Source organism: Corvus moneduloides, chromosome 9 (assembly GCF_009650955.1).
Source record: "Corvus moneduloides isolate bCorMon1 chromosome 9, bCorMon1.pri, whole genome shotgun sequence".
Lineage (NCBI taxonomy): Eukaryota > Metazoa > Chordata > Aves > Passeriformes > Corvidae > Corvus > Corvus moneduloides.
The window spans coordinates 21054313-21080207 of NC_045484.1; the positions used below are offsets into that span (position 1 = coordinate 21054313).

A 25895-nucleotide genomic window follows, 5' to 3' on the forward strand; every position below is an offset into this window, starting at 1 on the left:
CAGTCTACAGAACTTAAAGAGATCCACTGTTTTAATCTACTGGATCAAATACAGTCACAACCCAAGTGATTTTGCCACAACTCAGTGTCCAAGGAAACTCTGGGTCAGCATTTCTGGAGAGGTTAAGGACTCAGTTGGCAGCCTAAACACTACTTCTACCTTTGTGCTTAAAGGTGTTCTTTACAGGTATACAGCAGGATTTTTTTCCTGCTTCTCCCAAACTACTCTTGTTTCATAGGACAGTGTGATAGACTCCATACTCCAAAACCATCAGTCAGTTACTGGATACATTTATATTCAAATATCTTTTAAATCACCCTATTTGTTGGTCATCTTCTGGAGCCAGGAAAGGATTTTATTTTTGCTTTAAACTAAGATGGGACTATTGGAACATGCAAAAAGAAGTCTAAAACATGTTATCATGATTCTTCTCCCCATCACTGAAATTCACATATTTTATTTTTAAACATAATATATTTTTAATAAAATGTCATATAAGAAATACCAAATGCATGATACAGTACTGTATAAAATATACACCAAATATTTCAAGGCACAATAAATTAATGTCAAATAATTAGTTGGTGCCAGTATGATGAATAGACTGTTTCCCTAAGGACTCGAGGGTTCCTATTCAATGCTGTCCAGTGCCTGTGTGTGCATGCCCCATTTAAGTTAATTAGAGCTCAAAACACTGGGATGTGCAGCCCTGCTGTGCACATCAGCTATTATGCCTAAAGAGTTAACCTGCCCTAAACCACCAGAGTTGTTGCAAAGTGTGTGCCTCTCAATATGCTCTAAAAATCAAGGCATTAATTTAAGTGCCTGTGTACTAATTTAGAATGAGATCTTAGTGTCTCAGACACAGCTGATGACACTTTGACAGAACCTGAAAGCCGGAACCTGAAATGTGGTCTACAAAAGCCTCATTCAGCCACCACCCAAATCTGCATTTAAAGAACTGTCCTTTCTGTGTGTTTGAAGGGTAAATCTGGCAGCCTCACAGGACATCCAACTTTGCCACCTACAATGAAGGAGGAGTTATACAGCTCCATAAAATAGATCAGAAAGTTCTTTGGAAAGCTCCAAAGAGTTGTAATCTCCAACTCAAAATATGTGTTTTAACAGCTCCTGGAGAAGGAACTCAAACCCTCTAACACCATTTCCATGTAAGATCTGTGATTCAAAACCACAAATTGTGTTCTCTTTTGTAATCTCTTACCTGAGCTAGACCATCCCCCACCAGGCCCTGTACAAGCAGAAGGGGTGAACTGAAAGCACACGTTAGTGTTTTTCTGATGGGCAGCTCTGCACAGCAGAGCAGGTATCTCAAATCCATTTCAGGTGCATCACTCTCCCAATCCACTGCATACAACTTCAGTGCTACATTGAATGGAGGTCTGAAATTTAACTTCCAAGTCATGCATGAAAGTCAGGTATCTCAAAGTGATTGCTTGTGTGCCAATCCCGAGGTTGAGTCCCCTCAGTTTTCAACACTCCAGAGCTTTCCAAACTCCTACATTAAATTCCTCTTTGGACACTCAAGATCAAAACTATGGTTTGAACTTTTTTGTTCCGCTGTACTCCTATGTCATAAGGAATTAATGCTCCGGTACTTTATGGTAGTAGTCTCCATTTAATGCTTCTATGGCACTTGGGGATCCTCAGAAGCAAGGTGAACGTAAGCAGAAAGAATTATTATTTATTGATTTGAGGAATCTTTTGTTTCAGAAAAATGGGACTGTTATATGTGCATAAAATGCAAAAAAAGCCACTTGAAGCTATACTTGAAGGAGTATGTAAAAAAAATTGTATTTCTCAAGGACTTCTTTTCCTATTACTAAATATATATATATATATATATATATCCTGATTAGAAAAGTACAATTTAGGCATCTATCACACTCAAAAGCTTCTTTGCAGTATATTTTACCTACTACTTCAACATACAACCTGTATCTCTTCATTGATGAATATTGTTACAAATTGCACTAGTTGGCTATTATCAGATAATTATTAAAAAATTCCTCTTCACAAATTGTAGTTAGAACAACATTGATTAAATGGTATACATATCCACAGTGAAACACAAACCTTTGATACATACAGCACAATACTGGGGTTCCTTACAACCAGTTTTGTACCCTTTTAGGGCTAAAATGTTAACTTTTATCTTTCAATATGAATTTAACTTTGCCTCCCAGCTTCACCTTCTTTTTCATACAGTTTTGTTTCAAGTGTTGTCATGTCTAAATATGCTGCAACAACACATTTCTTCTTTTGTGACTTAATGTTGTAACTTGAAAGGAAAATGTAAGAATAATTACTGATGTAATAATAAAACACGGACATATTGTAGATAAGTCTATGGAATTTTAACTAGGAAACGTAGGTTCACAAAATTATCCTCTGTGCTCCTTTCAATGAGCTGTCACCCTGTGCATATCTTACTTTCATGAATTTAGTATTTTGAACACTGCTAACTTTGTCTTCATATTTCACAATCATAAACATAAAGCAAATATGATGCTGCTAAATAACAGCTTGAAATACAATCTTCTTTTAGAAATATATATGTCTAAACCAGCTTCTCATTTTATTGATTGCTCTGTGCAAAAATATGAAAGCATAAATACTAGGAGTTGATTCGTTTTAATTTCTTTGCACTTAGCCATGGCCTCAGCTTAAAGAAGGATCTAACCAGCCTCTGACAGTTAAAGATTAACAGTCCTGCCATACCAACAGGCTTGACAAAGGAGCTTAACTTAATCCTTAAGGCAGTATAAGATGTCTTATGTGTATTACTGCAAAGGAGCACAACTTTAATAAACACAGTGTAATGTAATTTTCAGTAGTTTTACTGATGTCAAGTATGGGATATGAAGCAAAAAATAATTTGACAGATCTATTTGTTTTCCAAGGGAAACTATTTTTTAAAGATTACTTCTATTTTGAATTTCGGTCTCAGTGCTTTGCAAGGACTAGTATACAAAAAAAAAAACAACTAAAAAAAACCCAACCAAACAAAAAAAGAGACAAGCAGATGCAACCTCATCATTCACAATCACAAGGGACTCAATTTCAGCTAAACTGGCTTACACACTGCTCTGTTATAGCTGGTTTTACCTCTGATCTCAGTCACAAGGTTATCATCCACTTACTGTGAACAACGCGCTCAATTTTAAGAAGTTTTGAGAACTTAAATAACTGTTAGTCCTCAGACTTAGTATGACATGAATGAGATCACCTCTTGCACCTTCAAAAAGAATTAATCTTCTTTTTTTATTTTCTACAGACCGTGAAAATTAACCATCATACCTGAAAGTTCAAACACTAGGACATTAATTTTCAGGTTAAATTTTTTTTTTTTCACATTATGCAGTACAAATATGATATGGCATCTTCATAACATGCTGAAAAATATCACTAGAAAGTGGCGTAATTAAAAGATATCACTTCTGAGAAACTTTTAATAAAGTTGATGCATCATATCATCAATCAATTTATTCTATATGTGTCTGAGAGCACTGATAGAAGCACAATGGCTCAGTCTCTTTTTAGCATACACTCTGCTCCTAGGTGCTCCGAGTGCAGCTGCCTCACTGCGCTCCTTAGCAATATGAAACCTCACAGGTCTTCAGCTCCTGTGAGGTGTCTCAAGTCTCGATTTGATCTGAAGATACATGCTATTACAGCTTATATGTATGTCTGTGCATGGGATATATTGCTATTCCATCCTGACAGCACTGACAGAAAGACTGAGAGCCACCTGTACCTTCTACTGAAGCCCAGGATGCTGCACATCCAGTGTCTTTCATGAGAGCAGAAACATGATCCCTACACTTACAGGTGGGTAACAAGCTGTGTCAGTTTCAAATCAGCACAGCTGGGAGTGAAAGGTGATTCTAAAGCCTCATTTCACTTTCCAGGCCAAAATATCCACAGGCATAATTAAAGATACCCTGAAAGCTGTTCTGTATTACATAAACTGCTACAGATCAAAAGGGTTCACTGTGCTGGAAGAAATCAGACACATTAATACCAGAGATACCCTCCTGGCCCTGATATCCCTCCTCCACATCTACCAGCTGCATAAAGTACCTCAATTATGCCCTTAAGCCATCAGGGACACACCAACATCACCCCTGAGAAAGAATATTCAGCATATCTGTAACTAGGTTCATTGCTTCTTTGCACTGCTACTGAGACATAAAGCAGATACAGCAAAAGTGAAAAATGCAGCTCTAGTTTTGATTCTACTTGTAAAAAAAACAGAGCTTTTGGCTATTCATAAAAATTAAATCAAAAATAAAGCCATTAGTATGATAATTACATATGGAAGGAGTAACATTAAGGCTCAAAGGTGAAACAGTATCTTGTGAGTGAAGACATTACTAAATATCCTATCAGCAACAATTCTTCACTGACCAAAATTAAGATATAGTTATCACTATTTCCTCAGAAATATATACATGGTAAGAATACCAGAAAAGACAAATGAAAACACAAACATTGCAAATTAAATAACTTGTGCATATAGAAATAGCCATGTTACAAGTGAAAAACAACATAGCTTCATTCTCAAACATGATTTTGTAAAGCAAAGAAATCAAAATGTTTTCTTCAGCAAGTATCTGCCCAGTGAAAACAGCAGATTTTGTTGTAAGTGGTGACTCAGATGACTAAATCATGCTCTGTGAACCTAATTTAGTGTCTCATTTCAAACTTTGAAAACCTGATCCACAACATCATCTCTCATATTAGGCTGTGGTACAAGAAAGAAATTATGAAAAATAGTCTTTTTTGTTGAGTGTACTAAACATCTGGGAATCTAACGACCAAAATTTAAGCGACAAGAGTACTGTGAGTTATTTTCTCCAGTCATATAAGGTAGAAAATTCTTGGCAATGGGGCAGAGGACTGAAAATGCTCCTCTGGAGCAGGGTTAGGAAGCCATTAGGATATGGACTAGAAGTTTTTTGCTGGGAGATGCAAGCAAATCCTGACCATGCTCCATACAGCCAACAACACAAAAAGTACAGTGCAGAGCCAGCCCAGTGCTGCCTGTGAGTTGACTGTAGGACTCACAGAAGCTCCATGTGAAAGCTACATAACCACACCAGGTATGCTGAGCCCAGGACAATAAACCCCGCCTTTCAGTCAAGCTTATTAGTTCTGGCTTAGCAACAGGCAAACTGCAGTGGCTCTGCTGCCAGAGCTGAGCCTGTGCATCTCCAACCAGCTCAAAGAGAGGGCAGAGTGTGCTCCTGTCTGCTGGCAAAATCCCATCGTGACATATGCTTAGACATCATGTCAGCTGGCACTGGGAAAACCCTCACTGAAGGGCTAGGTATTATGTACAGTCCCATTCATGGCCGAGGTAGTTCTTGTGGATAATGTGAGCAATATTAGAACAAACTGTCTCAGTCTTTGTAAGGCTCATGAATCACTATTAAAAACTGAAAGAAATCTGGAGCGGTGTTACAAAGAGAATATGTAAGTAGGTGAACAAATGGAAATAGCAGTGACTTTGTCATAGGTGTTTTATTTGTAAAATGTATTTTGCATAGTCATCAATAACATCAACAATGACCATTTTACGGAATATAAGCTCTAAGAAAGAAATTACCTAAATAAAACATGAAGCGTTTTGTTACATTTTGTTTTTTGAAAATAGGAGTTCACCTGCAGTTATCCAGGCACAGGCAGATGAGCTGAGCAAGGACAGGCAGTGCTAACTCTGCATTGCTTTGGCAGCTGCATTTAGACCACTAACTGTATTTTGAGGTGTATGTTCCTATTTTAGAGTCAACCAATATGCTGAGATGTGTAAAACTAACCCTTTTACAGTTGCATTAGGACTAAAATGGACAGCAACCAAATTTAGGAGCATGTGAAGTTATTTTAATCTCCATGGATGAAATTTAGCCAAGTGTCAGAAGGACTGACCCAAAGATACCACACGGAAAGCTGGAGGAGAGCAGGGAAGGGATAGCACAGGTTGTACAACAGCCCATATTCTCTGTGAGCCACTGAGCTCTGCACAAAGACTGAGGATAAGCTGGGAAAGCACTGCTTCCATGCATTTGGCCAAAAGCTTTCTCATAAGGACCATGGACAAGTCTTGGAAACCATGTTTTCTAAACATGTCTTTGCTGTGGCCAAAGGTTCAGTCTCTTCAATTACAAGGTGTACATAATTTGGATGGCTAAAGTTAAAGAACAGCTAGAATAACAAATGCAATTTCAGTCCTTGGCACTGCACTTGAGAGTTGTCCAGATGTGTTGTTGGCATGTCTTTACCACTGTTCCCCGGGCACTCCACGTAGCTTCCACCTATCTTGACCTTCAAATGCTACAGGAAGTACAGTGCAGAGCCAGCCCAGCTCCAGAAAAAACGTGCCTGCCAAAGATCAGGATTTACTTGCTTGGATAGAGCAGGACTATTCTGGTTTCAAGCTTACAAGGTTGTCTCAAACTACACTAGATAGACTTCCTTACCCAGCCTCTGCCAGCCTTGGAATCTCTGCATTATTTCATCAGCCCACAGCCACATGCTACCTTCCCGTCTGCTGTGTCAGCTGTGGTTGTTTAAAATATACTCTTAGATTACATCCCTCACTTTATTGAATCTGGTGTGCAGTATACATGAACTGAAGTAGAAAACATCGTATCCTATGACAAGAGGGAATGGCTTTGAACTGAAAGAGAATAGGTGTTGATTGGATATTAGGAGAAAAATCTTCACTATGAGTGTGGTGAGGCCCTGGCACAGGTTGCCCAGAGAAGCTGTGGTTGCCCCATCCCTGGAAGGGTTCAAGGCCAGGTACTACAAGGCTTGGAACAACCTGGGATAGTGGGAAATGTCCCTGTCCATTGCAGGGCAGGGAGTGGAACAAAATAATATTTAAGGTCCCTTCCAAGCCAAACCATTGTAGGATTCCATGATTCTGTAGTTATGTGTTTCCTCAGACGCTTATGTTTTGTACAAGTCACAAATGTGAAGTTCATTGAAATGGAACAAAAATGTCTATCCACAGCGAACAGTAATGCAGGCAAGAAAGTTTAGAACAGAATGAGCCTGGATGTCACTGCCTGTAAGACACTGCCTGGCATCTCAAACTGGGAGAAAAGGTTTTAACCTCATGAAGGCAAACTTGTAAGCAGCACATACTCAGTGATGAATTCAGTCTCTAGAACCCTGTTTCTCAGGCAGACATTTCTTAAACATAACAATAGCTCCTTCAACTTTCCTGTGCACAAGGCTTGGTACAGATGTACATTTGCACAAATTCGCACTGTGGAATTTTTCTTTTCTTTAGAGCTAACTTTTAGACTGATGCTCTGCTGAGTGTTATTACATCTACTTTTATGACCTGCTATAGCTGTGGGCAAGATATATTTTAACAGTACAAAATTTACAGAGTATTTTGTTTCTGCAATATTAACATCATGCCAATACCTGAAGATGCTAATAACACACTAAAATCAAAATATATTATTTGCTAAACAAAAATGCATATTCCAAATATACTGAATGTTTATTGAGAAACATTTTCTTCTTCCAGATTATTTTTAACTAAGCCATCCATTCTGTAATGGAAATTTTTCTACAGCTGCAATGAATTCCTAACATGTTGTATTCAACAAGACACACATTTATATATTCTTGTTCTGTGTTACTTACAACAGTCCAAATTATTAAATCTGAATTAAGAAAACCTGATCTATGCTGCCTGTATATCATATAAACCCATTACTGTTCCCTTATCTTGAACAATGAACAGTGTCATTGTGAAAAAATACTAATCTATTAAATATATTAGTTTTCCCTCTCTGTGTTTTAAAATAACCCAGTCTTATTCTGAAGTTCTCTCACAAGGTTTCAGTAAGGATTCAGTGTTCATTATTGCATGTAATAAACACATTGTGCTTCTCTTCCTTCCTGTGCCTCTCTGAATACAGCCCAGACACAGTGTTACCAGATTTGCCTAACCTCAGTTCAAATGTGCTGGATTCTCCATAGTAGTGTGTTGCAGTGGGGATCCTGCAACACGCATATATCAAACCAGGAGTCCCGTGGAAAGGAAATATATATGGACAGACAGATTCTTGCTAGATGTTTCAGAGATGTTTATTTCTCCAGCCGCATGGCCGGAGCTCTGCCCAGGAACTGTTCCAGTCACAGGACCAAGGGTCCTTCTGCCCGCGCAGCGAACACAAACCAACCAATGGGAACGAGGCTGAGCAGGGGCAGGGAAACCCCGTGTCTGTGCCCTCAGGGCCCCTCTCCCAGGGCTCCATGGCAGGGGAGGGACCCCAACAGTAGTGCGTACATGTTTCTCAGTGCCCAGCTCTGTCTTTCATACAGACTATCAAGGGGCACCTCAGAGCTCCACTTCTCCATCTGTATTTTGCACTTCTGTTGCAAACAGACTCTCTGAAGGCAGAAAGTTTCAGCCTTGACTCGTTTCCTCACTTCCTATGTGACTCCTATTTTTAACTGCATTTGGCTATTTTCAGAATGACAATAGACAACATTTAATAGCAGTTTTTGAACTGAAAATACTTTCTTCTCCAGCTGACACCAAACTTTAGTAGTTAACCTGGTCTTAGCACTTCAGGCTTTAACTGTTAGAGAGAAAGAGTGATGACTAATGGAGATTGCTTAGGGATGAGGTGAAACAGAGTGAGGTTAAATACCATGATGCTTCACCTCACCTTCAAAGTAGCTTTTGTGCTGTCACATCTGCTTATATCAGCACCAAATGACTGCTGATTTGATCATAATTGCCCTAATTAGAAGTTCAATTAATGCACTGAGTTCTTCTATCAATGCCACCTCAGCATCAAGGATGTGCATACGGAGCGTTACTGAGCAATACAGCTTAAACTCACGAGGAAGGTCACTGGGAACAGGAAACTACCTGCAGCCTATGTTTTGAGGATATCACATAGTTAGGATGACACTCAATATCCACTTATGCCCCAGGACAAGCAGAAAGGGAGAATTTAAGGAACTCTATTGAGAGATATCCATCAGCTGTGAGCAAAAATTACATTTCCTGTCATTGAAAATCTCATTTAGTTCAGACTTGCTTCCACTAAGGATTAAAAACCTTCAAAAGAACACTTTGTCTTCACAGGAAGATGAAAATAGCCTAAAATGCTCACAGTGAAAGATCATGGGAAAAAGAAGTGCATTATATGGCAACTTTAAATGGTTATCAAATATAATATACTTCAACACATACTAAAAATATAAATATGGTCATTGAAATTAATGCTGGAAGTAAAGAGAAAAAAAATTAAGGGGTTTTGCATGAGAGATGAACAAATTTCACCAGCAGACAAAGTGTCACCAATTCCCTGCCTGGAAGTATTTTGCATATCTATTGAATTAAGAATTTTGTATGTTCACAAAAGAAGAAAGGTAAGCAGATGAGAGAAACAGACAGTACCTACTTATTAAAATATGATGTGTATGATATTCATAAAACAGAAAAGAGCATATTTACTCATTCTTCACTTTTCACAAACCAGGATAATTTGTGAAAAATTCATATAATCCAGAATCGGCCAAAAAAAGAAGTGCAAAAATTAACTTCTTCATGCTTCTGCAGTTTTTCTTTTACAAACAAAAAAAAGGAGAAAAAAACAAACAAACAAACAAACAAAAAAACCCCAAAACATTTTGTCTTGGTCAGTTGCAAAAATAAGATAACATATTATGACCAATACATGGTATCAGATGTGATATGTGTGATATCACAGATGTGACATCAGTCTGTAAGATGTAACTTTTTCAAAATGCGAGAAAATTAAAACACAATTCTGCATCAACTGTCAACCTGACTACCTACTATTAATGTTTGTACTGAAATAAATCATCAGTATCTTCTGATACAGTCTCTGAAATAACCTTTTTGCTTCAGTTGCTATGAAAGAATAAAGCTGTATCACAAAATGGCACAAATTACATAGGGCAAGATCTTCACCTAGTATAAACTCCAAAACCTTCTCTTGTTTTCAGAATTACAACAAAGATTTTCTCTCCTTTATCTTCCCATTCACCAGGAAATGATCAGAACATGGCTAGCTTGTGGTTGGGTAGGTTTTTATGCATCACGCTACATTACTGGACATTTACAACATCATGTACTAGATGCATACCAAACATCTTTCAGTTTTCAGGGACATTTCAACATGTAATAGTATCTGTGCTCTTTTGAGACAATTTTATAAGCAACAGATTCCAACCTCTGCCTGGACCCACTACCCCTGCTAGTTAGATTTCATCTTTAACGGCACTTGTTTCAGAAAGAATTAGGCAATAGTGCTAACTGTAAAATACTATTTTTTTATTATCCTAGCTAACATTTCTCTCTCAAGTATACACTGGAGTCAGATGTGTCCAAAAAGATGTATCCAACTACACACAGCCTTTTTCATAAAACAAATGTATAAACTGCACAGCAACTGATACCTACATGTAAACATTTAAAAATATTTCAAGATATTCTAAGTAGGAGCAGTGCCACACTAGAACTACTGGTTCCTTGCAGAGAGGCCAAGCAACCTGGAAAACAGGAAAATGTACCTTAATTTGCTGTCATTGCTGTGTGCTCTGTATTGCCCTGTGTGAGCAGCTGGTACACACAGAAACTGCTAAAAATTTTAGACAAGGGTCATCAAAATGAATGTTAGCCTGAAAAAACACACCACTGCAGTAGCTCAAAAGTAAGAAATTGTAAAGCACAGGACAATCATTATTCAAAAGCTGGGTAAATCTGGAAAAACAATTGTCTCTGCTCTGTGTGCGTGGATATTTGGTTACATTCCCTGACTGTCATGGTCTTCTTTTTTTTTTTTTTTTTTTTTTTCCAAGATGCCAACTTGATAAGGATTTAAATAAACCTACAGCTTATCAGTGGTAGGTAACTGTGGTACCTAAAATTAAAAAAGCCAGGAAGCCAAGAGAGCACTGAGAAAAGGGCAGTTGGACTCTCACCTTGCCTAGGTCTCAGACAGATGGAAGTGTCCCCAACAAGGTTATTCTAGAATAAAGTCTCCCCCTTGTGGATCTCTCACACAATAAAAACTCCATCAAATCCTTAATTGGATAATAAAGTTTGTGTTCCTTCCTTTGCAGGTAAGAATTTCAGGGGCAAATAGGAACATGTAATGAAATTATGGTACATTATTTACTTAACTCTGCAAGCTTGATCTCACCTTAGGCAAGACAAGTTGTAATGCAGTAAGATGCATTATGGTTCTGTGATAAATTAATTTAAAAGACACCAAAACCCTCAAAATAATTTGATTCCTTCTCATCTCTATGCTTAGTTATGAAGGCTGGTTTAGCGAAGCCCCTCAAAACTATACAGCCCCAAATTGTCAATGGTTTAATGAGGTAAAAATTCAGATTCCAAACACATTTGATTTAATAATTAGTAAAAATAATATAAAACATGGCAAGATTCCCACCGGATTTTAAGTGCACAAAGTTTATTATCCTGAAAAAAATAGTTTCACCCAAGAGCAACTTTTTGCCACTCAGAGATTAAGGAGCTATAGCAGCACTATTTGCAGAATGACTCCTCCTCAAACACTTCATTAACTACACTATTCTCTGATCTGCATTAATTTAGAGGGATCACAAAGATTTCTTTGCATATGATAATTCACATTATCATAAATTAGGAAATCATTGTGATCACTTAAATTATCATGTCGATCTCAATGCTCTCTTAAGGTATTTAAAAGTGTTTTCAATAAATCATACATTTTGACTGCAGGATTGATTTCGATTTTTTTATTTTCTAAGAAACAAAATCCTTGATGGTTTGAAATATTATTCAATTACATACGTGACAAACTCATATTTTATTTGCAGCACCAACTGTTGAGTCAATACTGGGAAAAAAGGTTTTTAACTATCCAGAGATATGTTTTCACATTCATTTCAGAATAGTAATATAATGGTCAAATATTTATTTCTTGCAAGTTCTGGAATAGTGCTAGGCTTCCTACTTTCATTAACATTCTCTTATTTGTACGCAATAATTGCTTTAAAAATACTGGCATTGTAATTTCTTGCTAGCATGATGATAAATCAACAGAAAGGCTTATCCCCATGCCTTCCCACAGAAGAGCATAATTCTGGCTTCCCTCAATGCCAGTGACAAAACCTCTTTAATTTCAGGATAACACTCAAAGAATTCATGAAAGATGTCACTTTGACAGTGTAGGACTCTTGTCCTTTCTAACTGGAGAGCAGATGCAGTAGCTAAGCAGTGCTACACTCAGTGTGCCTCTGTAGGATGCAACAGCTCCTTGAAGTAGAAGCTGCCACTTCTTCACTTTGTTTCAGTCCTTGACCTCTCAATAGCAACTACCAGCAAACCATATTTTCTGTTCAAAATGCAAGATTTTTTTAGGATACAACATCTGGCTATTGGGAACAAAAAGAGATACTATTTATTCATTTCAAACATCCATCAACCATGTCTGTCAAGGGCTGTTACTCTGGGACACGCAGAGGTGAAATGACAAGACTCCACTTGCATCTCTGAATCCACAGCATTTCTGATTTTTTTTTATTCCAAGAATTCAGCTTGACAAAAATTAAGTATGTACTGCTAAACTGTGAAAGGCTACTAAAGCTAAGTACAGGGGTTCTGATCTCTGATGCTTGACTCATGGAAAAATGGGCTTGCAGAAACCATGAAGGCAAAGAATAGAAACTCCTGCAAAAAAACTCCTCAACCCAGTAAGAAAAATGACATATTTTACTGTATTCTCAGAGACTGCCTGCTTATCTTGACAGTATGGATGAGGAACTACAATTCTTACTGAATATAAAATTAAAGGAGAAAAATAATTGGTAATTACAGTATTGCAGGCTATATTTCAAAATCATTGTTACTTTACTAAGTGCCCAGATTTTCTGGCAAATAGTCTCCATACATGATCATCCAGCACTACTAAATGAGCTGTATTGCTAGTAGTGACAGACATTTGTAATACATGATATTTCACATTGAGGAAAATTGTTAAATTTTATCCCTGAAGAGAAACATCTATACTACCACATACACAGCTTGTGTGTCAATACCCACATTGTGATTATGGATTAATAATAACTTCAGTACTTGTTGTGCATGTGCATACTTACTCTCATTAAATGCACCAGAATGTGCATTTAATGTACAACACCACAAACATGAAAGGAGATTTTCCTGTTAAAGCAAATTATGGGATCCAGCAACAAGGACAGAATGATCCAGACATTCAGTTTACTGCTAGCTGTCATTCAGGCATGAACATGGATGAATTTTGTATAACAGTCATTCAGCTTCAGGTCATTCAAGCTGCCAGATAATTCCAAGATTCTATATGGGAAATTAAGGAAGTTATACTGTGAAAAATCTACCATTCACTGTCATTTCACACCATCACCTCTGTGCTATCAAAATAACATGTACCATTGCTGAAGTCATTCCTGCCTCACCTTTGCAAGCCTGTTGTCCTCAAACAACAGATACTTCTCATCTCCTTCCAGACCTCCCTGTCTCTTCAAATATCATGTCCTTCTCACAGCTACAGAATTTTACCTTGCTCTCTTCTTGCAGCTCTCTTTACATTCCTTAAAACTTCCCCAATTTCCTCATTTCACTATTCAAGCTGTCTTCTCTGCAGTTTCCAATGTCCTACTCAGACCACATGTTCTCTGAACATCTCACGATTTCTCAGCTCCTCGTATCTCTCTCCCTATTCTCACCATCACCAATCCTGCATCCCTCTTTTTCCAAACCATGAATGCCTGCAATCTTTTGCGTTCTCCATTTTTTACTATGTGTGAAACCTATGTATTCTGGGATGTCAAGTACATGGATTACCGCATTAAATTACAAAAAGAAACACATTACTAAGAGACATAGCCCCTTTCTCCCCCATCTCCTTATGGTAATGCAGTGTCCTCACTGCTCTGTATACCACAGTGGCACAGCTTTCTGCATGATCTCATGTGCATTAAAATAAGACAAAGCAAGCTGGGAACACAGCAGGGATTGCACAACATCCTTTTTGACCCACAGAAGTTAGGCAGAAAAGTTATTAAACTTTCAGCAGATTATTACTGTGAGGCATGAGCTGTGTGAAATGAAATTCAGAAATGGAATATCTGTGGGGTTTGGGCCATATTATAATATATTAAAAAGCCAAAGGATCATATTTCTCCAAAACACAGGTAAACATTAAAATTACCCTGGAAAATACGAGAACAGTGATTTTAAGTATAGCCTGTTAACGAGGGATGTTTGTGAGTCTGGAGAAACCAGTGTGAAGTTTTAGCAGAATCAGAAGGCTACTCACACATGCATCCCAAAAGCCCACAGATGCCTTTTCAGTTACTGCTGTTTACAAAAATCATGTGCACATATATCTACACCTATCACTCCAGTCATGTTCAAGAAGAACAAAAGAATTACAAGAGTACACGACACACAGTAGGAAGCCCATGGCCAAACTTGCTTTTTCTATAGACATTACATTAGAAAATTTCCAGGAGAACCATGTAAGAAAGCAAATAAAGCCTACAAGGCACTATCATGTGCTATTTTTCTGTGTTAAGAGCCCTACAGACAACTCTTGCATAGGAAGTTATGCCAGAAGGAACAATAAAAATCTCTGTATATCAAAGTCACTAGTCTTCACACAGTACCTCTAAACTGAGCCCAGTAACTTGTTTGACAACATATCTTTCAGAAAGTTGTCAGTCTGGATGTGAAAACATAAGAAAGTTGAGAATCCTCACTTCCCTTGCTTATTTTTTACAGTACATTTTTACTGCAAGATGTGTGTGTACTAAACATTATCTGGGGTTTTGGAAGAGGGAGACCTTGGAATTTCCAGGTGAAAGCAACAAACCAAACACCACACAAAAAGTAGAGGAATCTGCCTTCTGAGAAAATTACTGAAGTTCAAACATCTCTTTGGCATGGATGTGCCCCCTTGCCCACTTTATGTCACTACATCTGTCCTGTGAGCTATCAAAGCTTAGTCTGCCTGTCTCTGGTAAACAAGTATTATAGTCTGACAATACAGCCTGGTAATTCCTCTGTCAAGGGGAGGGACATCATTTTGTTCACCATTAAAGAAGTGCCCCCAATTTCTAGAATGGAAACTACGGTTGACAACTTCTGCTTCCCAGAAGGGGGATGAAAAGGTCATTTGTGCAGGAGACTTTTTTTTATTTTATTTTCCTATGACAAAATGAGCTAAGAATAAACACCTACCTATTGACTTTGCCTTCCAGTAAATAAAGTTCATTCTTTAACCCTTACTAATATAACCATAAACATACATTTGTACTCTACCTAGCGCATACAGCATTAGAAACAACACACTTCACCCTCCCGCCCCCCGCCTTCTAACGTGCAAGGGAAAAGAGAAGCGGCATTGCACAAATACCCAACAGCGGGCTGGAGCCCGGCTCCTGACCCCGCTAATTCCTGCCCTCGGGCCAGGCACGACGGCACTCGGAGGCCGCGTAAAACAACCCCGAGAGCGAGGCAGGCAGGGCACGGCGGTCCCGCCGAGGGGAAGAGGGCATCTCACGGGCGGCGGGAGGGGGAGCTCGGCAGGTTTCTGGCTGGTGCCCCCCGAGGGAGGCCGGCAGGGAGGGGCGGTCCCGCGGCCGGCGGCTCACCTTGTGCTCCAGGACGCTGATGTAGCCCTCCAGGAGGCCGGCGCCGACGGGCAGAGCCGGGTGGCGCTGGCCGCGTTCCGGCGGGCGGCTGGGCACCGCCGCCACCTGCTGCTGCCGCCGCCGCGGCTCCGGGTGGCCCCCGCCGATGCCGATGCCGCCGTACATGAGCAACAAGCTGGTGCACATGGTGGTGAGCGCCAGGCAGACGGCCAGCCCGTGGCGCTGCGGGGGGCAGAAAGAGAGCCGGCTCAGCGGGCTCCCCCCTCCTCGGGGCCCAGCGGGGCGCGCCGCTTCCCCACCGACGCACCCGCAAGTTTCACCCGCCAGCCCCCCGGCAGAAGTGCGAGGAGTGAACTGGGGAAGCCCCTCCGTCCTCCTCCTGCCCCCTCGCCAGCCCGCTCCCGTGCCTCCCTCCTTCTCCCCCAGCCCTGCTTCCTCGCCTCTTCTCCCCTCCGTGCGCCCGGTACCCCGCGCCTCTCATTCCCGTGCCGCCGTCCCCTTTGGGCATCTCATTCGTGCATTTTAACGAGTGTCGGGGACTGTAGCGCTTCCCCCCACCCAGCTACCTCCAGCCTCGTCCTTTAAGCAGCTCCTTAAAACGCACACACACACAAAACCCCCAAACCACAAGCAACACGAATAAAAGAAAGCAGGCGGAAAGTTCTTGGTCGCCGCCACCGAGGTTTGGTCGCCTTCGCGCGATCCCGGAGAGCCGCGGGAGAGAGCCCGGGAAAGGCTGGAGCGTGTACAGGGTGCCCGGGGCAGCTCCGCTCCGCGCCTCTCCCCCGCTCTCCTCCCCGCCGCCGGAGCCGGGATGAGCCGTGCCAACAATGCACTTACCATCAGGGTCTTCATTTTGTGCGCCTCCCGGCCGCCAGTCCTCCCGCTCCCCGCTATGCTCGGCATGGCGGGGAAGCCGCAGACATGGCTCGGCCAGGGAAGCGCCGCCGTGGCGGGGATTAGGGGGGAATTACACTCGGCCGGACCCTCGGAGCCTGCCAGAGCCGGGTCCTCGGCTGCCCCGCCTGCCTCCGCCTCCGCCTCCGCCTCCTGCTGCCGGCGCAGCGGCGACTTCAGGGCAGGTGGAAGTTAACTTCTGCCTCCCGCTCGGGCGCTGCTCCGCCGGCGAGCCCGCGGCGCGGGGGGGCGGCAGCGGCGGGATCGCCGCGGGCACCGGGCGGGCACCGGGCGGGCACCGGGCGGGCGGCGCCTCTCCCGGCCCCGAGCGAGCAGGAGCAGGGACTGGAGCTCCTTCCCTTCTTCCCTCCCTCTGCCCAGGCCTCTGTCCTGCTTGTGGCACCGGGGCACGACCTTCACGTTACATTATTTATGTTTTTCCCCAGCGGAAAATTTATCGTTCTCCCACTGCTACCTGGGTTTCCTGGAGGTGGCAGCGATCAGGCAATACTTTAAATTCACGTTAGTAAAAAAATCGACGCCCTCAACTCCTTGTGCGGCGCTGACAATACCCTCTCATACAATCTTTCCTAAGCTCTAACAATCGGTTTCAAACCCTTTTGACAGAAGCTTTCTTCGTCTTCCAAAGCAAATCTCACAGACTTGCTCCCCATGCCATCTTTCTGGTTTCTGAAGGCGGACATTTTCCCACTCTCACAAGCAGCCTTCTAAAGTTTTTTCTTCTTTCTTTGTAGTAATAGTTTTTTATTCTTTCTTTGTATTAATAGTGTTTGGTTCAGTTGTGAAAACTTTATCAGACCTCAAATTACATAGATCTTTTGCTCTGGGAATTCCACATTAATAAATGTGCCCCTTCTAAACAAGCCATTTTTAGGGTTGATCCCTTACGAAGTTATTAGACTGACAGCATTAAAAAAAAATCTATCTCCTAATCATGAAGTTATTTCACTTGAAACTACTCATCTAAATAGGAGTTCTAAAATATGGCTCACACCTAACCTACAGCTATGTAGTATTAAAAATTACATTGAGGAGAAAACTATCAGCAGGGTAACTCAACCACAGTCACAATAGCACCTTTCTCAAGGTTGGAATTGTCATTGAAATCCATTTTTTACGTTTGCTAATTCATTGGAGGACTAACAGTGAAACAAATGCCATCTCTAGCATGGGCACAGCATGCAGCAATTAGCGCCTTTTAAGAAAGGAAGAAGAAACATGAAGGTGTGGTACATCAGCGGATAACGCCGTAAACACGCTTTATCATTTCACAGAAGATGCCGTGTTGCACACACACTTGCTGTTTATGCAGGTTGTGCGGTTGGTTTCAACAGTACCAGTTGTTAAGACAAACAGAGCAACGTAAGAAGAATCTTATCAGGTCTTGGTAATTCTTTATTATGTGGTTGCACTTGACACTCAAATTAGTGAAACAAAGGGCCAACTTGATGAATCATTGAAAGCAAATTATCTGTGGCTCTCCAAGGCTTCCCGTAAGAGACTACAAAAGGCAGCTCATGCATTTTACAGTGCTGTTTCTCAACTACCAGCAAGCAGGTTGCTGGTGACTGACCTTTCTGAGTCTTTAATGTATATTTTGCTGTGCCAAAGTGAAGCATCATTTTTATGATTTAGGCTCATGGCTGTATGTTAGACATCTGTTACACAGTATGTCTGACCAAATTCATTAAACTTATGGGTTTTGGTAGAATAGACTGATTTAAAAATCTACTGATGAAGGAGACAAACTAAATTTTCTAATTTAATGCTTGACTTGAATAATGTCCAGCTTTCTGCTTGTCAAATATTTAATTAGATTGCCATTTTGGTCATAGACCGTATTCTTGGCAGTCAAATGCTCACTGAAACAAATACAGTAGTGTAATGTAAATCCTACGGAGTTTTGTGTAAGCACAGAAACTTTAGAAATCATCTGGAAAACAGCCCAGCTACTTAATTTAATTTTAAATTCCCATGAACTAATAGTTCTAGCTATCTGGAGGCTTGTTTTTTTTAACACTATTGGAATCTGCATACATGTAAATAAGAATCTGTATACCCAATAGCTAGGTTTGCAAGGAGAAGAGAGCATGGGCTGCACTTATAAGCATTTAATCAGGTTGGAAATGAGTCAATATGGAAAACTTCTTAAAGTCCATTTGACTTTCTGCTTCAACCGATTTACTTTCTATATGCAAGGGATAAGGAATTATCCATGCATTTCTAGTCCTCCTTAGAGCTGGGGGTAAAGATAGATTAAAACATAAACAGCTGCTTCCCCTAGCCCAGGAGAAAAAGTGGCTGAGTGGTAGTAGGGCTTTTCAACAAAGTCTGACTGAGGAGAGCATTTCGTTTGCATGGAATGGATTGGGTTGTCTCCTCTTACAACTTATCCTTCTCATTTTTATCTTTCTGGTAGTTACAGGCTGAAAAAATAGCCATATGGAATAAAAATCTGCTTGTGGCAGCTTCAGGAGGACCTAAGATGCTAATGACAGCATAAAAATCCATGCAGAGTGAGAAATCTGTGTAAGAAGTAGTGGTGCAGAGACAGGCAAACCTTTGAAAACTGACAACGGACTTGGAGCAACAGAGCTCTTTCACTGATTCCTAAATAAAACTGCTCAAACAGCAACTTCCCCTGAGATGTCTGGATGTATGAAATAACTACCTTTTTATAATACTTTTTAGCTCAAATTGTCTTTGAGAGATTTCCTTAGATAGATATAAAATAACCCTTTCAAGCTATGGCTGATTTCTCATGAAGTTCGTATAGAGATTACATAGCATAATTTACATTTTAATATAAATGAACAATCATAAACATACTTTCCACATTATGGTTGGCCTGGAATGAGTACTCAAGAGGAGGAGCCTCTATGCCAGCGCACCTCAGCAACTGGTAGCCAAAATACTCAGTGGAAGTTGGGATGAGGGCAATGGTTGGTATTTCTGTTGATGATCCAGATGTTGTTTTCCCTAAGTGCACTGTCAGCTGTGTGACCTTGCTGTCCTTGTCTCCTTTCCACCAAGACCAGAAGCAGGGTGTTTGCACATGCAGACAACACACAGAATGCCTCTAAACTGGAAGCTGCAGCTACCCTCCAACCTTGTCCCTTCCTCAGAACAAAAGCCCAGACAGTCTTTAATGTTTAATTATTTTGTGACTCATTGATGGCAGCGTGGCTCCTTAGCTGAAAAAAAAAAAATTTTAGAGAACTGATTTAAATCTGTGCCTAATTTTAAAGGGAATAAGAAAAAGGAAGTTTTTGTTTACCTACTACCCTTCAGAAAAGACTGTGAAGAAAAGGGATATGGTGTGATATAAGTAGTTAAACTCTATGTGAGTTCTGCATGTCACTCTGCAGGAGTGCTGAAAGCACTTAAATACATTCCCATCACACTATGTGTATGAAGGTGTTTTTCAGAAAAATATTGGTGATAGAAGTGCTTAGAATAGATTGGAGGGGAAAGTTTAACTGTACTGGGACAACTTTGATGTCCTTATGCCTTTGAAATGCAGAATCTGAGTTACTAAGATTCTATAGGTGGGTAAATATGAGAAAAAATTTGTTAAAAATTTAAAATTAATGTAAAAGTGACTCCTGGTAAGTTGTATCGTTTTGTCATTTCCATTATATTCTGTGGTCTGTGAAGCCCTGGATCTGTCTCCTCAGGAGCTGGGCTTTCTGGCCCCACTGAAATAAACTCTTACAGCCATTTTATTCCTCTCTGCTTGCTGGGGCAAGGAGCTCACTCGGAAGTATAAAGCTCCCACTTCTGCAGCCTCATGAGGTTTGAGCTTAAACCATGATCACTAGCGTAGAACAGAATATTGCTTGTCCTGGGCCTGCAGCCAGTGACATTTGGGAGGATGGCTGGGAGTGCCACATTTCAGAGGAAAGAAGCAAGCTTTTTTTAACTGACTACCTAGAAAAGTGAGACTAAAGGTGCTAAGGAGGTTGGAATACGATGGAAGTTTGTGTGGATTAATGGGCAGCAGGGCAGTCAAAGGTATATAGGAAATGAAATACATCACACTGATATCACCTCCATGTGTTTTTTTATTATTTATGTGTATATGAAATTTTAACCTCTTTTTCCTGAGAGAAAGGGCTGCATTTTTGCCTTGCAACACAACCAATGGAAAACATTCAGCAGCCAGCAAAGTAATGAGCCTACACTGTAGATTTTTCAAACTGCCCAGTGATTCATGAAATGCTTCTCAAAACTGAAAATATGCATTGAGGATTGGTCAAAAAAGGTAGAAACAATATTATAGATCAGTCAATACTGTCTCTCCTTTATGCAAGCAGGCTGCCTTTGAACTTCTGACAGGAGCAAACAGTGATAGATGCATAAAGAAATGAAATAATGCATGGAAATGGAAGTGAGAATGAAAACAGGAGGGGGAAATAGTGAGATAAGATCTGCTGAATCTGCTGGTTTTTTCCTTCTTATTTCTTAGTTTTCTCCCCAATCTAAATAAAGGTATTGGATGTTTCAGAAACAATGTCTAGCTCAACTGAACTGACTCATCTGCTTTAAAACCACACATGAAACACTGTGGTTCATCCTAATCACTTTTTTGGAGAAGTTAAACAAGACATATCCTGGACTGTAGAGTGCACTCAAAATTTGTCATCTAAACTCAGAAACTTTGAAGATTAAGAAATTAGCACAGGAGGCTTGAGATGGAGTGTACCCAGTACCACTGGTGGAAGCCAAACAGGCATGACCAGGAACTTCTTCATGGCCTTTTGTTTTACCGTTCACTACCAAAACAAGAGAAGGAAGGCATATATCCTATAAACAGAGCACAGATTTAACACATGGACTAAAGCAACTGAGGACATAATTACTACAATTTGGTGAGAGATTGGATAAATTTAAATATGAGGATGTCTTTGCTGTAATATACAAGATCTCAAGAGGATCCTGAATAGCTCAATTTTCAGTGTATGTATGTTTGTTCCTTTGGAGAGAAAAACTACCCCAACAGGAAGTCAAAATGTTGAATGAAACAGAATTTCTAAACTTAAAAAAAAAACTTACCAAGCAAATTTGACATGAAGCATTAGAGCAAAAAAGGAAGCAAAGAAGCATAAGTGCTCGTTATGGATTGGTTTGCAGTTCTTTATGTGTTATTAGAAAGTCAATAGAAAACTCTCCTGCTATTTCTAACACAAACACAAACATTGCTTATGATGACAGGCTGAGCAACAACTGTGGCAACAAGCAGATCCACTAGCATCCAACTGAAAAGGCACAGTCATGGAATCAAGTAAAGTACTTCAGTGATCAAGCTATACAGATCTTATGTTGGTAATAGCTACTGTTCTTACCTACAGGTTTGGAGAAATCATCTCTACTATTCACATAGTATAGCACTATATTTTCATATGTGCTAATTCAGAGCAATATGTCTGTTAATGCACAGCGTGAGAGTAGCTGTCAGTGACTTCTGTCATTGCTCAGCAATTTCATGCTTGAGTCATGTGTGCTCCCAAAATGATGTAGTGGCCACCTTTATAATATTCAAATGTCTTCCATTTACCCAGCATGCTCCAGAGACAGACAAATGAAGTCTTGGCAGGCTCATCTTACTGTTGAGAGGTCCTGAGTACTCTTGTTTCCCAAGCAAGTTGACAGAGATTGAAGGAGGGTCTCTGCCTTCAGGTGAGCTGCCTGTTATGACAGTGTTGGTTCTGGCCATTTGCAAAGTCAGATGGGGACAGACCTCTGCTACCAGACACCAGAGATCTCAGGCCAGGATGCAGATTTCAGTCATTTGAAAGGTATGGAGACAGTGTATGTAGCTTACTTGGTTAATTGCAATTGGACATGGAATCTGAACCTACAAGAGAGTACAGCACAGCTATACAATTATTTCTTGTGTCCAACTCAGGTCCTGCAAACCACTCTATACAACCCTTCTAGCCAGGATGAACGAGTATTGTAGAAACTAGCCTGAAACAGTGGGAGAGTTTTGTCACTTCCATAGATGCCTACCTGGATGCTTCAAACCAGCTGCTGAAATAGGTGGATTGTTTTCCTTTGTGATGTGCTGTGTCCTTATTTAAACATTCCTGCTGTATTATTGGTATTTGTCACTCTTAAATACAGAAAACAAATCTTCTCTGTTCCATACAGGATAGATACCTTGGGTGTCTACTGGCATCCTCAAATCATGGATTAGAGCAAATCCATAGCTACATACACCCATTTTTCTTTCTAACACTTCAGGGCAGAGGACCAAGTTCAGCTCAGCTACAGATCTGGATCCAACATTTCCTGCAGCAGCTGTACCTTTCTTTCTTTGAACTGCTATTAGTACATGTTATCACATTCCCTAGCCTTTGTCATCACCACCTGCCTCATGGTTTTTATTCAAGTGATAGAACTTCAAAAAATTCAGTCCTTTTCCCAGTCATGGTATATGTTTTATTCAAGGTGATCATTATATGTCTATTCTCTCCCATAAACTACAGGGCCAGGAACATACTAAATCAAGTTTTGCCACAGTACTTCTACATCTGATTATTTCCTTGGCGGGAATTACATTTGGCCTCAAGCACTCATATTTATCTATTTACTTTATTTTCCCTTTTTGTTTATGATTTATTTTAGTTTAGAAGGGATTAATTTGGTGTCTTTTCCTTTACAATAGTTTTACATGGTATCTAATTTTATTTGTTACCAAAAGTCCCCAAATTCCATAAGGTTTGTTCGGTTTTGCATGTGCTCAGTACTTGAAACGTGGAACTGAGCTCTGTAGAGCATGTGCTGTTTCTGTCCTGACTTCAAATAAATGCGGCCTTAAGCCATTTATGGTTTAGACCATAAATTCAGATGTCAAAGGAACAGGTGGTAACGTGACACAAGCTGTTCTTGCTCATTGTATGAGCTTCCTCTGCTCAGTCTCCTACCGCTTCATCTCTGTCACAATCCCGAGTCACTCTCCAGCAATGGTTCCTCCACTTTGGCGGGTTCAGTTTCTGTCCATTGATAAATGAGAGCTTCTCTGCTTCTAAGCAATATCAGTCCGGAAAATGCGGAGGTTGGAATCTGAAAGCACGTCTATTCTGGCATATTAACTCAGGCACAGAACCACATCACTGTGACTAAAGCCTTCTGGGATAAAGCTGGCTCACATCACCCAGTCTGGAGCCTGTGCAGAGGAGCTCGGGTCCATCTGCACATCAGCTCCAACTCACGAGCAGTCTGCTGGGTTGAAGGACTGTGGGAAGTGGTTCAAGAACTTGTGAACAGTAAAGAAGAACCAAAGCTTAGCAGAGAAGTGAATAAATGAGCATGATGTATGAAATAATATAATAGTTGCTCTATATTTGTTCAGTCACTGCTTTTGGAGATTTTTTTTGGTATATATTTTAATATCCTGCTGGTAAGCAAACATGGACAGTGTTTCTTCCTAAGTGAAGAGAGAAGGACTTACGTACCAGTGTTGTTTGTATAGCTGGCTCAATCATTTTAATCAAAGAAACTACTGACTTTGTAAATTTCTTTGGATCCTCAAGAATTTTTTCCTAAGCACTAGTCATATTCAAGGATTGTCTACACACTAGCTAGTCCTCACAACATCTATGTGGCTTCATCCCTGTTTCCAGGACACTGTTGTGTAGTGAAGGTAAGGAATGTTGCTCACTCAACTCCAAGCTGTCACCTTATAGCTATGAAATTCAGTACCTTGGGTATTGAAACCCACAAAGCCTAAAGCTGGGCACTAAAAATTAGAAGGCTGTTTTGGAAATCTGAAACTTCTTGACTTCTCAAACCCAAGAATTCTTATTTTTCAGCATCACCTGAGGATTGCTGCAATAGCAACATCTCCCATCTCAGCTTGAAAGAAGTTTCAAACAGAATTGGGTGGGAAGCGACCTCATAGAATGCTGGCTTAGAACATTACCTGACTCTGATTCTGCACATTTCTAGCTACCATAAGTTATGAAACCTCACAGTCTTTCCTGAATTACCATTAGCAATTATCAAAAGCTGATGAAACACATTGGAGACTAATGGGCATGGAAAAAACCTGCTTTCTTCACTCTCACCAGAAGACAAAAATGGGCTATGCACAGGCTCATTTCAAGAGAAACTGAGCCAGCCTCTATTAGCAAATGTTTGAGGCATATGGTCCAACTCCGGTTTGCAGTTTCCTTTCCTCAGCTTTTGCAAGGGCTCTGCTCAGACCTTTTTGCTTTGTATCGCCTCTCTACACATCAAGGCACAAGGATCTACAAGAAACCATGCAGATCTGAACCAAAAATATCCAGGAGCCATGATCACTGCAGTACTTTCAAATTACCTGTATTGATTATTCCAATACATTACACCTACAACTAACACCCTACAGAAACCGTTCTCAAACCCCCCCACCCTCATCTTCAACTACAACCACTTATGCTCTTCCCTTTTTTTTTTTTTTTTTTTTTTCAAACTTTCATTTGTCCAGCCATTGAGCAGCTGGACTATGTCCTCCCTGGCTAATCTTCCCCACCATCTGCTCTACCACGTATGTACCAAATCCACTCCATACAGAGCTCCATGATGTAATTGGCTAATGATTGGTCTGCTTGGCAAGTTGCTTTTCAACAGAGCCCTGGGTGATTGCTAGCAGAGCTTCTTTTCTGTAGCTGTATTATTACAGCATGTCCTTCTGATTAATTAGAGATGCAGTACTGTAAGTTTTAGTTTCACAGTCTGGATATTATAAACTAACATGCAGAAGAAAGATTGCTCTCTTCACAGCTTTACATATTTGAAGGGTGAGAGAGGAAGGGGAAGGGATTAGAGGAAGGCAGAAAGACAATATGCAGCAAATACAAAAACAGTGCAGGATGGGAAGTACTTTGAAGGGTGTGTCAGGGATAAACAATGTCTTAGCATCACAGACAGTCAAGAAGTCAATCAAAACATTATGAAAAGTATGTGTGATCGGCACAGTTTCACTCACACAAACAGAAGAAAAATCTTTGGGGCCTAAATCTGCCCATGGCTGCTGACATTTCAAGCCAGCTAATCAGGATATAGTAGAAGTTGGAGCTGGTATACAGAAAGTATGGTATGCAATGGACGCTCCCTGATCATACCTAATATAGGTGAAATATAATTTCTGAATCTTAATAAAGAAGTGGTGTAAAGGGAAATAACATCTTTGCTTCCCTCTGCCTGGAGCTCAAGATCCATGGAAAGGGAGACTGTTTATTAAAATCTATGTGATTAAAATATGTTCCTAAATTCAAACC

The 25895-nt window shown here is 40.4% G+C and overlaps 1 protein-coding gene across 2 annotated transcripts in view; it reads right to left on the reverse strand.

The window, feature by feature from the left end:
* ST6GALNAC5 (ST6 N-acetylgalactosaminide alpha-2,6-sialyltransferase 5) overlaps positions 1-16843 on the reverse strand; it is a 79232-nt gene extending 62389 nt beyond the window's left edge. The window contains exons 1-2 of one of the 2 annotated variants that reach the window (XM_032118357.1): positions 16552-16843; positions 15712-15933 (exon numbers count right to left, since the gene is read on the reverse strand). In XM_032118357.1, the coding sequence (XP_031974248.1) occupies positions 15712-15933; positions 16552-16617 (288 nt within the window). In that variant the 5' untranslated portion in view covers positions 16618-16843. The remainder of the gene's footprint in view (positions 1-15711; positions 15934-16551) is intronic. The other variant, XM_032118356.1, reaches the window with a different exon arrangement.
* Between the last annotated feature and the right edge of the window lie 9052 nt (positions 16844-25895).